This window comes from Pseudonaja textilis, chromosome 1 (genome assembly GCF_049901715.1).
Source record: "Pseudonaja textilis isolate UNSWEBS1 chromosome 1, rPseTex1.2, whole genome shotgun sequence".
Classification (NCBI taxonomy): domain Eukaryota; kingdom Metazoa; phylum Chordata; class Lepidosauria; order Squamata; family Elapidae; genus Pseudonaja; species Pseudonaja textilis.
The window spans coordinates 49,153,070-49,171,238 of NC_141990.1; the positions used below are offsets into that span (position 1 = coordinate 49,153,070).

Sequence of the window (18,169 nt, forward strand, 5' to 3'; positions counted from 1 at the left end):
AGTGAGGTCCTCATTTAACAATGGCAAATAGGACTGCTAAAATTGATGTCACAGTGGTTCCAATGTCCCACAGTCAGGTGGTCGCCATTTGTGACCTACCAATAAAGCCAATGGGAAGCTGACAATGAAGTCACAAGTTGCTCCTGTAAGTCACTTCCAATGGTTGTTCTCCTGAGGAATCACCACAATAGAGCAGGGAGTATCAAACTTATTGCCTGCGAGCCAGATGTGTCATGCACAGGCCACACCTACACCAGCTCTGTGAAGGGGAAAAACATCATGAAACATCACATGATGGCAATGTGACACCGCAAGTTTGATACCCATGCTATAGAGTATGAGATCCCAGGCATTTCATATTCCCTAGCATCTCACTAGTCTCCTGCACTTTATGGTGCCCATGCACCCATAACACTCCCCCCACCTACCTTGACCTATGACCTGCTCATCTACTCCTTCGGATCTTCCCATGGCCTTTGCTGGCCCACCTGCAGCCCCATTGCCCCATTTTCTCAACCTGGCACCCAGCTGCAGCACATTTGTGGCTTCAATGCCCTCCTCCCCCCCCCCACCATTCCCTTTGCCTGGGCCTCTTCCTGCTTAACAACCCACATGGTCCTGGGATTAGAATGGGCAACTAGGATTGCCATCACTAAGTGATATGGTCCCAATTGTTGTAAAGCAAGAACTGGTGTATTTAATTCATGGACTTTCCCTTGTTTTTCACTATTTTGTATGCTTTGAAATTATGTACCCATTTTTATTATCAAACACATAGTTTTGATACATTAATTTTCACGTCCATATTGAATCATACACTCTATCAGACATTTGCTACAAATCAGTTTGATTTTCAGCTCTCAATATGGCATCCACTATGTAAAAGTATGTCCCCAATAGAGAAATTTCTAACATCACCACTAGCATTCTTTATACATCATGACAACCGATCTTTCTATATTAAGTAATGAAGGAGAAAAGGCACATTCTTGCCTTAATATTCTTACTGTTGAATCATATACTTCCTCCCTTAACTGCACTCCCAAAACATTATTTGTTGTTATCTCTCATACTCTTTTACTGAATTCTTCTGTACTTCATTGAATTTGTCAAGGCCACAAAAGTGGCATTATGAATTCCAGTATTTGCCAAATCTAATTTTTAATATAGATGGGATTCAGGGGAAAATAAAAACCACAGTGTAGCAGAGTTAATGATCTCAACAATGTTCAGTGAAAACAATTGTAGGAAATGTTTTCCTCTTCTGGTCTCTAGCCATGGATTCTGAGATAATGGTCTCAGATTCATCCCTTGGCATTTTTAGTTAAAAAGGTACAAGGGAGAAAGTAGTAACAAATTTATACCTCAACATTTGAAGGGCCAGTATATTCCAATTAGACTGGATAACCCAATGATTCAACTCCATGGATTACAGTTTCAGCACTGGGAAATTCAGGATTAAGCCAGGTCCCCGTTTCAGTATACCATTGCTAATGTTAAATAAGCAACATATTCATAATTGTCAACTAAAAGTCAACCTATGATGAATAATTTGAATGTCAACAGGCAACTATCAAAATGGCTTATAGAAATAAGATTCAGTACAGGAATATTTTGCCAGATGTGTGTTATAAATAAATGTAATCTCAGGATTTTTTTCAGTCACATCTATGTTATGTAATTTGTCTTAAAAAGTGCAGGCATTATCCATGCAGCTTTAATATTACTGTATGGATTGTGAATTGCCACTCTGTTCCATGACAACCTTGCTTCTGTGGTGAATTGTACTATTTATTCTGAAATGTCACATTAGGAGAATTGGATGGATTTTGAACTACAAAAATAAAACGAAAAACCAAAAGCCCCTTTTGTTTTGTAATATGTTTCTCAGTTTGTATTCTATATAGTACAGTCAGATAGTCAGTTAATTTTCTTTTTACTGATTGTTCTCAGATGCAAATTTTCCAAACTATTTTAATAAATGTGTATTATTTTATACCACTAACTAAACTCTGCATCTCCCTCCCATCTTTTAAATTTCTTCTATAATCATTTAAAAGTATTGAAGGGGTTCCATAGTGAATCTAGAAGTAAACTAATTGGGGTGCAGAAGAAATCTTGCACAATACATAAGTACTGTAGTTATTGACATTGTCAATGGAATCTGAATGCTGTTTGTGCCTTTAAAAAGTAAAGTTCCAGTAAAAATCCATTAACAACTTTCAAATATAGCAATCCTCTTGTCCAGCTGTGAAAAGTACTAGATGATACTTATTTGCCATTTGTGTTATTTATGGTCCATGACTTTTATGGTAACTGGTTCCTATTATTGGTTTCTATTAATGTAAAACATAAGTGAACATAAATGAGGCGTGAATCATTTCTTTTTATTAGCCCTGCAGTCTTCACTCAATTCTTGCAGTAACTCCAGCTGTGACTTGTTAGTGATAACCTATTTAAAGAGATCCTTCAGAAGAAGAGGCATGATTAGGATTTTGCCTTCACTTCCTTTGGAAGGAGGGGAATTTGCTTCTTTACTTCACAAGTAGAACAACAGTGGCTAAAAAGGAAAGAGGCTGTAATTAGTGGCTCAGCAAAGTCACAGCTGACTGTAAATGGTATCAAGTTATAGTGCTAATGATAGTCTTGGTGAATTTATACTCACAATTACCTAACGGCAAGAGGTGATATAAGGAATTTTTACAAGGTCTGACAATGTCTTTTTACAGAAAACTAAAATGTAGGGATTAGTTTATAAACCATTCATATGTTCAAATATCACCATTGATAACTACAAACCAAAGAACTAATCATAGCTGAATGCAATTACAGTATACACACACACACACACACACACACACACACACACATATACACACACATATACATATACATACATATATTTATATATATATATATATATATATATATATATATATATATATATATATATATATATATATATATATATATATTTATATATATATATATATATATATATATATATATATATATATATATATATATATATTATATATATATAAAGTTTCGGTATTTACATGTATGGCATTCAGCTTTGTTCGGGTATTTACCCACGTCATTGTAGTTGTGCTTTTAAAGTTGTAGCAACGTTTCGGCAGAATCTCATCTGCCATCATCAGGCTTCTGTATTGTGTTTGAGATTCTGCCGAAACATTGCGGGCTGGTGTGCTGGGCTGGTTGGCTGCACTGCTGCCTCTTGATTGGTTGATGGAGTTGATGTTGGTATAATGGGCTGTGTAATGGCCTTGTGAGTTTTGTTGTTGATCCTGGATCTTGTGTTGTAATCTCCTGGGTTGTTTGTTTTGTAGTGATCTTTTTTCCATTAGCCTCTCGTGTTTTAACAGCTTGAGTAATGGGTTGTGTGATGGGCTTGCAAGTTCTTTTGTTGTGATATCCTGGGTCCTGCGTTGTAATCTCCTAGGTCGTTTGTGTTTTGATCTCTTTTCCATTAGCCTCCTGTGTAGTAACAGCTTGGGTAATGGGTTGTGTGATGACCTTGTGAGATTTATTGCTGTGGTATCCTTGGTCTTGTGCTGTGATATCCTGGGTCATTTGCTGTGTTGCAACTTCTTGAGTTCTTGTGGTGTAATTTCCTGAGTTTTCTGATGTGATATCCTGAGTGGGTGGCTGTGATGTAACATTCTGGGTTTTAGTCTGGCTTCGAGTTTGGGTTTTGGGTCTGTGTTCTTGGCATGTGTCAGCTTGTTTGTTTTTGGGGTCGGGGGTGCAACAGCTGGCGAAGCAGCCAATGTCTGTTTTCTGGATGGTGGTTGTCCTTCGTTTATAGGATGGGCTTGGGCCTGGGTCTGATAAGGGGGATTGGCGGTGGTGTCCCGTGTTGTTTTGGATCTGGTGTTGGTTTTCATGGCTGGGACTCATTTGTTGGTGAGGGCTAGCTTCCAGATGTCTGGTAGGCGGGAGGTATCATCCCGTCTATTCATGTTATGGGGGTGTTTCTCTATGTTGATGGCTTCCCTGATTATTCTCTTGCTGGAGTGTTCAGTGTTGGATATTAATTTGGTTCCTTCGAAATTAATTTCGTGTCCTGTGGCTTTAAGGTGCTGGAAGAGGGAGGAAGTATTTTCTTCTCTTCTGACTGCGTTTTTGTGTTCTGCGATGTGTGCATTTATTCTCCTGTTGGTTTGTCCAATGGGCAATTGTTGCATGGTATTTCATAAACTCCTTGGTTTTCTAGCTGGATCTTGTCTTTGGCATTTCTTAGGATGTTGGCTATTTTTTGGTCAGTGCCGAAGGCTGTCCTGATATTGTGTTTGTGGAGAATTTTGCTGATTTTGTCTGTGGTGCCTTTGATGTAGGGGAGGAGTGCGATATCGTTGTCTTGAACACTGTGTCTTGGTTTTTTGGTGGGTATCTCTTTTCGGATTAGATTGGTGATAGTGTTTCTTTGGAATCCGTTGGAAATTAATACGTTAGTGAGGGTGTGAAGTTTGTATGTGAGGTCTTGGAGTAGGTTGGTTAGCTTGGTTTGGTAGTCAGATGTGTTCATAAACACTGTCGTGTTGCCCTTGTCTGCTGGTAGGATTATTATGCTGGTGTCTTCTTTCAGGTTAAGTAGTGCAGTTTGTTCTTCTTTGGATAAGTTGCTTTTGGATGGTTTGCTGGTGCAGAGGATGTTGGTGATTTTGAGTCTGATTCTGTTAGCATCATCAGGGTTGGTTTTGGTCAGGCTGGTTTCAACTCCGCATATAATGGTTTCTGTGGAGATGTGTTTGGGAGTGACAGTAAAGTTGAATCCTTTCGAAAGCACATTGGTTTTGGCTTTGGTGAGGATCTTGTCTGAGAAGTAGTGCACTGTTTGTTTCATGTGTAGCTGTGAGGGTGGAGGAGTTTGTTTCTGGCGTTTTTGTAGTTTTCTGAGTTTGTTGGTATGTGTGTCTGTCTTGAGGGTGGTCTGTGTTTCGGCTCTCCAAACAGCGAGTTGTTTGGATTTGTCCCAAAATGTGGGGTGAATCTTGTTGCTGAGTCAAACCAACACTCACTCTTCACCTCAGACTCAACAACAAGATTCACCCCGCACTTTGGGACATTATTATTTTTATTTTAAGAAAATCTCATGATTCTCTTTCTAGAAATTATTAGCATCTACAAGGTTAATCTTTCATGGTAGTCTTAATTTCAGATGTTGGATGGAGATTTCTAAAATGAAGTTATTAATTGCAAACATTATTTCTTCTCTGTATACAATCTAAGCTCCTCCAAAATAAAAGAAGGCAAAAATAAATATTTCACTTGAAACCCTCAGGGACCTTTCCGTGATACTGTTGATGTACTCCAGCAACGGTTCAAACCCTTGGAACCATCTGTGCAGGTGGTAGCCTCAAGTAGTTCATTTCAACTTGCCCAAGAAAAACAAAGACAAGAAGAATGGCGAAACCGAATACAGGATGAAAAGTATGTGATTTATCTTTTCTGTTTTATTTATTATACTTTAAACTTGTTCAGTTTATTTGGAATGAATACAGACAAAATCTGTGCTTTCTAAACAGATTGATTCATTGGTTGGATTATTATTATGTAGTATTCTGATTGATTGATTGATTGATTGATTGCATGTGACCCATTCAACAAGCTATAGATAACTCACAATATAAATATAGGAAATATCTTAGAAAACTCCAATTATGTGCATAAATATGAAAATACCAAGTAGTTTCTTTAATCAACAAATTCTTTTACAGCATTAAGCATGATCGAATAAATTAAATATTCCTGAGAAATTACTCTGTCAGCAACTCCAACAAAGCTTTCGGTATCAGCCCATAACCTCACTCAGTTTATATATTCATTTGTATTATAAGAAGCATGCACGTTAACAGGTGATATTTAAGAAAGTGTTGTTGGGAAATTGATCAGGATTGGAAATTGAGCAATTATTCATTAAAAAAATTAATACTAAGCTAAGTTTCTTAATATAGATGTCTTTATATAAACATTGTTCATCTAAGCCTGTTTGTAACTTAAATATCCCATTTATCTTCTGCATAGACCCAGTCATGTGCTGTATAACTCCATTGTTCACATAGGAACACTTCCCTTTGTTTTAACATTTCATGCTCCCTTTGTTTTAACATTTCATGATATTTTAACTTTCAGAATATTTTAGGTCACGGGTGGGATTCTACTGGTTCAGACCGGTTTGGGCAAACCCCTTGCTCCAAAGATTAGCTGGCAGCAAACCAGTTTGCTGCGACGGGCATGTGGGCCCACCCACCCACCACTGTTCTGTCCTGTGCTTTATTTCCTTTTGTTAGAGCACAGCTGATTCACAAGGCAGAGTGGTTTGCTGCGCCTCAACTGTTTTATTCACAGGGACTGCAGTACAAGGTAAGTATTAGAGCTTTTTAAAATGCAGAGCACTCGCAAAGCATGCAGTCACCAAACTGGTTGTTATACCAGTGGAATCCCACCCCTGTCTTAGGTTATTAAGTGAATTTTATCATAGACGTACTGTATAATGGATCTTTCAAAATAAGATGTTCAGAAAGACATTATTAACCCTTAGATATGAAAATTTCATTTCTAGTCTAATATGGATTTAACTGGAACTGTGCCTCATTCTTTCTTTAGGGCTACATCTGAAGGATTAATTCTGTTTTTAGTTACCATAGGATTTTGCGGTAGCAAACGTTTCAAAGATAGTTAGCACAGCCAAATGTTTCAATCCATGTGGGTATGCATCAGAACAACTTCAAATGTTTAGTTGCTCAGGTAGAAGAACAAATAATGCTTCCCTCATCATAATATTTAGTGTGCAGGGAAATCAATACTATTTTTGCACTTGAGATATAAAATTAAACAACTTTGTTTTTCAATCCAAATAATAATAACTTCAACAATAAATTTCTTCATTTTCAAAGCATGATCAGTTACATGAAGCATCTGCCTTTTAATAATGGTAGGCCTGGCCTGTTTTGATAGTACTAATTACCACTTCCAGTTGATTGGAGACCAGATCTATCACTGGACTTACTTAGGAGCAGGGAAGGGATATGAAATAACAATAACCTGTATTTGATCCATTAATCTTGCAAAACTATCACCCATCCCCTCCCACTTGTGGATGTAGGACTGTAACTTTATTGCTTGTATCCTTACAATTTATATTGACTGTTTCCTAGTGTGATTTGATTGTTGATTGTACCCTATGACTGTGATTAAGTGTTGTACGTTATGATTCTTGATTCTTAACAAATGTACCTTTTCTTTATATATACTGACACCAAGACAAATTCCTTGTGTGTCCAATTACACTTGGCCAATAAAGTATTCTATTCTATTCTATTCAAAATAGATCATGTCAAAATATTGTGTAAGTATTTTACCTATATCAGTTTTTGAGAACCATTCATCCAAAAGTTATTTGCCCATATTGTTTTTATGTAGTATGAGATATTTCCAAGTGTGTATTATTTTCCCTTGGACAAATTATTTGAGATTTTAGCTTTGTGTTTACAGGACTGAAGAGCAAAGGGAATGTGTAAAAATAACAACAATACTGAATACTATGTTGAACCAATCTCACATATCAGGGTATTTTTGCAAATGATGCCTAGCTTTTAAGATGCTTTCTAACTTTAGCAATTTGAATATTTTCTGGACTACTTCTATACTCTGATAAATAGGGATTATCATATATTTCAGATAATGCTTTAACCATTCAACATTCTGTTTGTAACTCTTCCATTTACTTTAATTACTAGCACAGTGTGTGACATTTATTAATCAGCGAAGCCTTTTTAAGTTACAATACTAAATCAGCTAACCCCATTAACACAGAATACCCCATACAAGCAGTAATAGGAATGGTAGTTACTGAGCAAATCGTATTATAAATGCTGGTGCTCTAGGGCACAGTTAAGCATGATTACCCTCTTTTGATCCAGTATTCCTTTGCATCTTCTAGCTAATTTCCACTGGAAATATACAAAGTAGTGCCTTCATTTTTCCACCTTAATTTTTCTAATGAAGTTCTGGTATTTTATAACACTGGGGATGCAGATAATAAGCCTCTCTATAATTAAGGAACTCTAGAACTGTCTGCAATTAAGAGGTCTCTGTTATTTTTGATTAGATAGAACTAAGCTGCATTTTATCTGAAACGTTTGCTTCTCCTGTAAACTGGTATTACAATCAAACAGCCTCATGATTTTTAGTTTAATATCAGAAAATGAGAAGTATGCAATGTTAAAAACTGATAACTGGGCAATAATGTAAATGTTATATAACCAGAATTTTCTATCATTTGGCAGAAATAGTTTTTAATCTTTGGCAGAAATAGTTTCTATTATAATGTAATCTCATTGGTTTGAATTCCCTGAATTAAATTTTCTTCTTCATATGTTTGAAAATCCTCCATATATTTGATAATGACTACCTTATCAACTCTTAATCTTTCCTAACCTCAATAAAAATATAAACATCTTCAACTCTAATAAGGCATCTTCACTCATCCTTATATCCACATCTATGTGTATTAATAGCCTTCAACAGCAATGATAGGATAGTATACCCTTAAATAGCAGTGTCAGGATAGCATATAAGACCTGATGTAAACATAACAAAAAGTATAAATGATGATCGGAATGCTAGGCCTCTGTTATTCTCATCTAGAATCACCAGATTTTTACATACTGTATTGCAAATCTGACTCCTATTTAGATCATTAGTTTTCATTAAGTGAGCTCTAAAACAGGGCTGTCAAACTTGTGGACCAGATGTCTGATGCACTGGCCATAGCCACGCCCAGTTTAGTGAAGGGGAAAAAGTCACGATAAGTCATGTGATACAGTCGTGATGACGCGAGTTTGACAACCTTGTTCAACTAGGTAGTTCAGGCCAGGAAATTGGCTCCTCAGGAATACTAGAATTATACTTTATTGATATCAGCTGCAGTAGAAGTATGGTTGAAAATCTCCTGGTGTTTTTCCTATCCTTCCTCTTATACTCCAGAAAATAAAGAGGAGAATCATCCAAAATCTCAATGCTGTCTCCCTTCCCAGGACTTAAGGAATGTTTCGTGTCCATTGTGATTATGTAATGGATTCTGAATATTTCTTTCAAGGCCATCTCCTTGGCTCTTTACAGATGAATATTATATTTATGCAGCTTATTCTTCCAATTTAAAATGAATTCATGAAGTATATTTTGTTGGCTTGGACTTACTTTTCCAGCTTGCCAAGACTATTCTAAATCTGGCTGTTCTATCCTGTTGTGTGTTACTGTCAATTAATTTGATGACTTCCTCTACATGAATGTCAAACTAAATCTGGAATGTATGAAGCTATTTATTATTGGTAGAATTTGTCTGTCGACAAATACTAAAATTATTGAAATTTCTTCATCCCTCCAAATTTCTCCTGGATAATTTGAATGTAGAATGGTAGATATATTCAGGTAGGAGAGGGAAAATTAAAACACCATCACACATTATGTCAGGTAATAAGATGGAAGTATGTAATGGTATTTACAGCGTGCATGTTGTCATTTTTGTGTCATTACAGAAGGCAGTGGACACTGCAAGGTGTTATTTAAGTTTTCCACCTGTCTCAGTAGCCTGAAACAGATCTCCACAATGATATCAGTAATATTTCCTTCTGTTTTTATTTTTAACCAAATGTTCTCAACTAACTTACTATGTGGACATTTGTGGTTTTCATCAGATGTGTGCAACCTTTTACATAAAATGTTGCTTTGCTCCCTTATAATTTGATATTGAGTACTTTATACATTATTTCAGAAAATCTGAACACTTTACAATGTAGTGCATGTGGCAAGCTCAGCAGCTATTATAGCATTGCAATATCCTTCACCTGAATGCTGGTGAAGTTTGGTTTTACCAAACACAAATTCACATCCTGTAAGAATATAATTCCCATCCAAGAACCATTAAATAAAACACCTTGTCTTTTTACACTTATTTGAGGAGCAACTTTCTAGAAGCACAAAATCTTAAATTTGTTCAGATTAATTTTATGTTGAAGTATGTAGCATTCTGATTCAAAATCTAAACAGGAAAATCTGGTTCTGTATAACTATTCAAAATCATTTAAATTCAGTGTGGCTCCCCATTGCTTCGGCGATTTCATGTTCAAACTTTAGTGAAAGCCATTTCGTTATAGGTTTTAATATACATTCATTTGGATCATTCATTCATTTTCCAAAAGTATTTTCAGTATCTCTTTTTGATCTTGGCTATTCTCCATGTTTATTTTATTATAAAATGCTTCCTGGGAATATAAATTTAAGTTTAATTTCTAGTAGCAGTGTCTGTAGTCCTAGAAATAATGGAAAAGTATATGTTTCTACTTTTCTATTGTAAAGTACATGTTTTTACAGTAACTAAGTAACATTGTCATTGATGGTTTGCAGCAATGTACACCTTATCATAAAAAGCAAAACTTCTGAATATTTAGACTACTTAAATTCCATGCTTCCATAGGCAAATTCCTAAGTACTAGCCTTGTCATTTCAGTCGTCATCCAATCCCTAGAGAGAGCCAATTTTCTTTAATGTCTGAACTGAAGAAAAATGTACTATTAAAATGCAATTCAGAAGTGATAAAAACTCTAAGTGGAGCAGCCGGCTTTCTGTACCTCCTATGTATACTCAGGGACATTGGAGCCACATTAATTTTTTGTGTGTGTGATGTCCATCCCAAGTGCAAATTAGCCCTGGAAGTGCTATAATCTGTCTTCTATGAGAGCCACCTGTCCCATGAGTATATACATGCTTCTGTAGCTTTGTATAATTTAAAGCTCTGCTTCTTCTGTGCTATTGTTTTGTTAATTTTCAAGAGCCCTTGGTTTAGAAGGCTTTATGGGCAATTTGACTGGCCAGATGCTAATAAAGACCAATTTGTTTCTCCACAAGGAAGGTTTATTGATGTAATTTACAGCTGATAAAATATTAATTTATTTCAACAGAGAATTTTTACATAAAATTCAGTAAGTTTATTAAAATAAGAGGCTATTTTAAAATAAGCAGGCTTTTTAATTGACATTACAATAGTAATACACAGCAAATATATTGTAATATTGTTAATGCTTCAGAAAATATAACTGTCCTCAATTTCCCCCTTTTTCACACTTTTCTACATAACCTCTCAAAAAATAACATTTTAAATATTTATATAGGAAGAATTTAAAAACTCACCTGAGTTATTCCAATTCAGCGAAATTTAGAGATGCAATGTGGAAGATGCACTGTATGGCACAGCTCTTGAGCCAAAGATGAAGAATTATAACAACCCATAGTATATAATGTAGCAGTTAGATTTGTTCAGAAGTGATATACAAAACAGTCGTACTGAAACAGTTGCACCAAAGGACAATGGTTTCTGCTCTGCTTTAAGTGTTGAGTAAAAAAGTAAAAATTCAATCATTTACATTTCAGCAATTCTTGTTGTTTTATACCTGCCAAAGGTATAAAGTGCTGCTGAAAGATCTCTCTGCATTATTTCATCATGGGGAGATGGAACATAAGGCCTTCTCTGCTTTGGCAGCCTAATTGTCAGATATTCTTCCTTCAGTGATTCAAGATTCGCCACATTTTAGCACTTCGTTAAGACCTGCCTGTCTACATAAACCTGAAGATACAATTAGTTTTTGTTTGATTTGATTTATTGTGTTTTATTTGTTCTTGAATCTCTCTATTCATTGTGTTCCATCATAAATCAATGATGTGAATGTTGAAAATATTTAAATAAATAAGCATCAGAGGTTATAGGTTAGCTCTTCCTCAGTAATTTCTGTGCTAAGTAACTGATTATATCCTTACCTAGGATACTAGAATAGTTTCCAAAATTCTTCTCTACTGATTCTACTGTTTATAAAAGTTGCTGGTACTCTCTACCTTACAGAGACCTCTGTCAAAGTACAGGTAGTTCTCAACTTACAACACTTCATTTAGTGACCGTACAAAGTTACAATATGACTGAAAAAAGTAACTTATGACCATTTTTTCACATTTACGACCATTGCAACATCCCCATGGTCACGTGATCAAAATTCAGACACTTAGCAACTGACCCATATTTATAACAGTTGCAGTGTCCCAGTGTCATGTGATCACCTTTTGCGACCTTCTGACAAGCATAGTCAATAGGAAAGCCAGACTCACTTAACGACCGTGTTACTAATGTAACAATTGCAGTGATTCACTTAACAACCATGGCAAGAACGTTTGTAAAATGGGGTAAAATTCACTTAACAAATGTTTCACTTAACAACAGAAATGTTGGGCTCAGTTGTGGTTGTAAGTTGACTATCTGTAATGTGATTCAATTCCCTTTGCTTTATGCTGCCCAAACTTGGGGATACCTACCTTCTCCTTTATTCCATTTCCATCATTATCTCATGCTCCCATTAATTTCTGCTTGCTTTCCCTTTATTGCCTATGTTTTCAAATCTCCCCGCACCCCTTCAAGTTTTTGTATCTGCTTAGGACAGCTTTTCACTTTCATGCCTCCCCCACCCCGACTTTTTTTTCTTTTTTCTTTTCTTTTCTTTTTTTTGCTGGCTGCTACTTCTCCCAACCTTAGTTTCTGGTTTTATTTTATTGTATTGCTTGCTTGCTTTTATTCTTCTCATTCTCCTTTCCTTCTTCCTCTGAATAAACAGAGAATCTTCTTTTTTATTTTCAGTACTGTTAATGGAAAGTCGTACAAACACCTACCAAACTAACTAACTAATAGTAGAGAAAATTCTAGATTAATCTCTGAGGGAAAGAAATGTCATGACCTGGATGAAATAATGGGCATGGCCTCTTAAAGTGCAGGTGCACTTCTACAGATGGAGGTGATCCTTTAGGCATCTTGATCCCAAACTGTTTAGAGCTCTAAAAGTAATTATTTATTGGAGCAATAAAGGAGTCATATAGCGAGCACTTTGGCAGCAATATTTTGAAACAGCTGTAGTTTCTGAACATTTTGAAGGGCAACTACATTCAAATATGCCACAAAAGTCCAAGCAGGAAGTAATGAAAGAATTTATCAATATAGCAAAAAAGCAAAAAGCTTAGAAAACAAAATGAGATTAAATGACATAGTCCTTTCAGCAATTCCAAGAAGGTTCCATATCCATTTGCACTATTCAAGTGATCCTGAAGGCACAGATAAACCTCCAAGTGGCCTCAACAGCTCTCAGGAAGAGTGCTAACAACCAGATGATTGCAAAGAATATAAATCCTTCGATTCACCACCATTCAGTTAAAACTGAAGAAGCTTTTTGGAGGAGAAGCAAAATGTCTTCAAGGAAAAACAAAGGAAGTCTAGTTGCCTTTTGAAAATACACCTTTGAAACAACCATGACCTGGATGACTGAGAATCACCATAGTCATAAGGACAGATGCACTCCTTATATGAAAATATATATTCATTTTTCTCTTCTGAGGATTGGCACTTGAGCATAATTTAATACTGAACTTATTTGTATTGTGTGCTCTGTGATTAATGTTTATACTATTGTAGCATAGCATAATGGTACTATTAGAGTATTGTTTGCAAATGTACTACTACAACTGTTGGGTATATTAGTAGAGCACTATAAAGCAACATCAATAATTAAGACAGAAAAAAGTTATTTTTAATACATTTTTCTTATTGTTAATATACATGCTTTCTGATTAGTAAGGTAAGGTGAAAAATAATTATATATAATGTTTTACTTTTCAGGTTTATGCCATTTTCATATAATGTGCCAGATGAATATATTCCATCCATGCAGAGAGCAAGCAAATATGGTCAGTCAAATTATGGACTCAAGTATTTCCGGGAAGAACACCCAGAGAAATGGATAACAAAGAAGGTGAGCTGTATTGGATAACCAAGGAGAAGATACAACTTCTTAAGGCTAGCCAAAGCAAGGAAGGTCAGGGAAGAGTTGAATGTGGAACTAGTCTTACCTCCTGTGCTGTAATGATCATATGTATATGTCTTCAACAGATTTTAAAAAATAGATTTCACAATAGAACTTGACTTTTATAGGTAGTAGAGAAATTCCCCAGATTTATGGTCCTAGGGTCTTCAATCTGCCTTCTCTGGGAGTTGGGATTGAGATAGCTCAGGAGTTCATGGTTCCCATGACAAACCTGGGCTTATCCCAGGCCATCCAAGGCCCTGCATGGGAGAGTAGTCACACACTTAATATCTTCCTCTCAGAACAGTAGAGATGTGATCTGGAAGTGATGAAGGTTTTTTGACTCCTTTGTCACTTCCTGGTGGCCATGAAATTTTCTTGCTCTATCAGAGAGGTGATAGCTCTTTGATCAGTGTGTCCCCAGTGACTGAGGGACCAAATGGGTTTCAGAGCTAGCTAGGGATTATTCCTGATGATCCAATTGAGGTCCTGGTTGTCACTTGAGGGCACAAGAGGACAGCTGAAGCCATGGAATGGATTGCACTCATTTCACTCTCCTTGGTGAAATGGGTGAAGAAATGCCTAGAATGCTATTGGAAACCAATGAGGAATAAACTCCATATGAATGACAGCAACTATTAAGGCCTATTTCATGAAGATTCTGCAGCAGCTTCAGAGGCCCGTGGATAAAGTGGGCTTTCTGGGTTCCTTTCAGTCCAGATTAAGGTATGGTTACACTTTTGGGTAATCTCTGGTGGGAATGGAATGGACATTGTGCATCTATCCTTATTCTACTTGATCTCTTAGCAGTTTTTGATGCCATCAATCCAGGTATATTTTTTTCACTGGCTTTGGTAGTTGGACGTTGGTGATACAATATGGAGCTTGTTCTTTTCCTTTCCATGGTATACTTTTGAGCTAGCTCTGGGAGTTGAAGACAGGGGTCACAGTTTTCTATTATCTGAGGGTTTCAATTTATATTGGTTGGGAGTGAGAAGTCATGCTTTCTGCTTCTGCTATGTGGGAAGCTGCAGAGTTCAGTACTTTCTTTGGTCCTATTTAATATTTATATGAAGTCAATATGTGAGATCCTGACCATGAGGTGAGGAATCATCAAAATGACGATGACACCCAGTTCTATATCTCTGCTACTTCTGAGTTAAATGATATCCTTTCTCAATGCTTGGAGGCTATAGTGGTCTGAATGGGGAAAACACGCTTCAACTAAACCCTAGTAAGATTGAGTGGCTTTGGGTTTGGGAACCTTTTATACTGGAGATTTATCATCTTTGGTTCTGAATGGGTTGAATTACCCCAAATAGACCCAATGAGCAATTTGAGAGTTCTTTTGAACTCTCATCTCCTGTTCAAAAGGCAGCTAGCAGTCATAGCCAAAGGGTCTTTGCACAGCTTCAGGTGGTCCACTATTTGCACCTGCTGTTGTGGTTAGCTGGCAGCAGATGCGGACGGCTGAGGAGAGCGAGGACTCAGATGAGGGGCCAGGACCATTAGGGAGTTGACTGCTGCCTTCAGAGATTGTGGGGGCTGGCAGCAGTGATGAGGAGGTTTCTGAGGAGCCTGTGCCAAGTGCGCGTGCACACAGGGCTGCTCACAGGAAAGAGCAGCTGCAGCAGCACCCGGTGACTCGGGAGTAAGGCTGCAAGGTAATGGCCCCTCCTTCAAGAAGATAAAAGCCAGCTGTGAAGTGAACGTTCTTTATAGGAAGCAAAAACAGTATCTTAAGTTGGTATTTGAAGACTCTTGTGTTGTAAAATATTTCTTATCTGTTATTCTTGGTAGCCTTGCATAGTTTTGTGCTTGTGCTTTGAGGCTTGTGCTTGTCAAGTTTAATTAGTTTGCAGCAGCCTTTTACTGGAGATTCGTAAGAATCATTAAAAGATTTATGTTCCCTTTGGTACGTGTTTGTTTTATTGGAAAAGGGTTTGGGTCAGAACACCCGCTTCTAGATCGAGAGGGTCTACTCACAGTCATCCATACCCTAGTCACTTCCCAGATGGATAACTATAATGCAGACTCAACTTGAGAAAAACTTTACTATTGTTTATTGATCCATCTTTGCCATTGAACCAAAACAAACAATGGCTTTTCGTTCAATGGATTGTTTTTTCACAAAAATACAACAGAAGATGCTAAATGATTGCTCTCTTCCTTATTAAACAAATAGTACATATATTTTCAACATATACTTATTTTATTTATTTATTCATTTTATTTAATGTGCTGCCACTCTCACATACATTGACTCTGGAGATCTTACACTCTAATAAAAATTTAAAAGTATTATAAAACAATTAAAATTAGAAGAATTAAATAGAAAAGCTAAAAATTAAAACAATGGGTTGTGCTTACCTGTAATTACCCCGCAGCGATTCCTGCCAAAATGGTAGCAACTGCAGATTCAGTTTTCCCTCTTCAAGAATTTGAAGGTTTAAATCTATGTAGCAAAGGTGCAAAGGGTAAATTGGTAAAAAGCTATCAAGGGTAAATGCCTGCAAAAAGAATTGTGACAAGAATAAGCCATTGATACATTACAATGTTTGGCATTTAGCTTTGTTCAGGTATTTTCCCACGTCATTGTAGTTGTGCTTTTAAAGCTTCTGTATAGAAGCCTGATGATGGCAGATGAGATTCTGCCGAAACGTTGCTACAACTTTAAAAGCACAACTACAATGACGTGGGAAAATACCCGAACAAAGCTGAATGCCATACATGTAAGTACCTGCAAAAACTTAAGAAAACAAATTACAATATTTGCTTATATTAAAGTGCATTGTTTAGAGAAAGTTTCTTGAATCAGACTTAGTGCTGTATCTCCATATGTTCAGTTACATGTCTTCATAAAATTTCTATATGATTTTGCAATCTTTGTTTAAAATAGAAAAGTGTGCATTTATTTTGATGCAAAATATCCATCAATTTTACATTATACAATGTACAATATTTAGAATAGAATAGAATAGAATGGAATTAGAATTAGAATTCTTTATTGGCCAAGTGTGATTGGACACACAAGAAATTTGTCTTGGTGCAAATGCTCTCAGTGTACATAAAAGAAAAGATACATTTGTCAAGAATCAAGAACACTTGAGTACAACACTTAATAATAGTCAGAGGGTACAATAAGCAATCAAATCATTCTAGGAAACGGAGTCAATAAAAATCAGTAGGATACAAGCAACAAAGTTACATACAGTCACAAGTGGAAGGGGATGGGTGATAAGGAGTGATGAGAAGATTAATAGTAATAGTAATGCAGACTTTATAAATAATTGGACAGTGTTGTTGAGGGAATTATTTGTTTAGCAGAGTGATGGCGTTTGGGGAAAAACTGACCTTGTGTCTAGTTGTTCCGGTGTGCAGTGTTCTGTAGTTTTAAATTTTACAAGTATACATACAAATTTTGGATGTGACTTTGAGCTGAGAACTTCATTTAAAAATCCAGAGACAAGCACAATATAAAGGAAGTTATATTCTAATCTGTATATTGGTTTAGGTTGAAAATCCCAAATGATTAATAATACATTTACAGGAAGTATGAAATTTTCAAAATGAGAATGCATTAGGCACCAAAAATGTAATCAACAATGGTTTTGTGATGAAGTATTAAGGGATAAGAACTATTAAGTAATCTTCCACTTGTCAAAATGCTTACAATTTCATATCCATCAAAATGAAATGATAGTCCACAGCCTTTAATACAAAAAAGGAAACTTCTATGAAGATTTTAGACCAATAACTTGCTAATGGCAGCAACTTTAGAGATGTTCCTTTTCTCCCAAAATAAAGAAGTGGTATTTAAGATCTTACTGTCAATAGTGCTTTATGTCATATACCTTGTTTTTGGTGACTTAGCCAGCTCTAAGCCTTTTTTCCATATTTGCTCCTGTATATTTTTTTTCAGATAGAATTTTAGTATACTACAAAGTATAAAAATAGCCAGTACTCCAAACAAATTAATTTAGAGAACCTAAGCTTATTGCACAGAACATAAAGTTGACCTTTACCATCTGCAGCTTTTGAAATGAAGTGGGATGTGGAAGACATCACAGGCTTAATGTGGCACATCGCTGTCTGCAGAAACTTGGGTGGGACTATGCCTGCCCGCCCGTTGCATCCAATGATTGAATCTGCTGTCACCAGCATCCAGATAATAATGAACATTGAGCTTAACGACCGTTATTATGATTATCATAATTGATGTGTGAGTGTAGTGTGTGGGGATCATTACAGCT

The 18,169-nt window shown here is 36.3% G+C and overlaps 1 protein-coding gene across 3 annotated transcripts in view; it reads left to right on the plus strand.

The window, feature by feature from the left end:
- Positions 1–18,169, plus strand: part of SPATA17 (spermatogenesis associated 17) — an 86,923-nt gene that overhangs the window by 51,538 nt on the left and 17,216 nt on the right. For all 3 annotated transcript variants that reach the window (XM_087933563.1, XM_026695750.2, XM_087933555.1), the window contains 2 exons: positions 5,306–5,454; positions 13,733–13,865. In XM_087933563.1, coding sequence (XP_087789689.1) covers positions 5,306–5,454; positions 13,733–13,865 — 282 coding nt within the window. The remainder of the gene's footprint in view (positions 1–5,305; positions 5,455–13,732; positions 13,866–18,169) is intronic.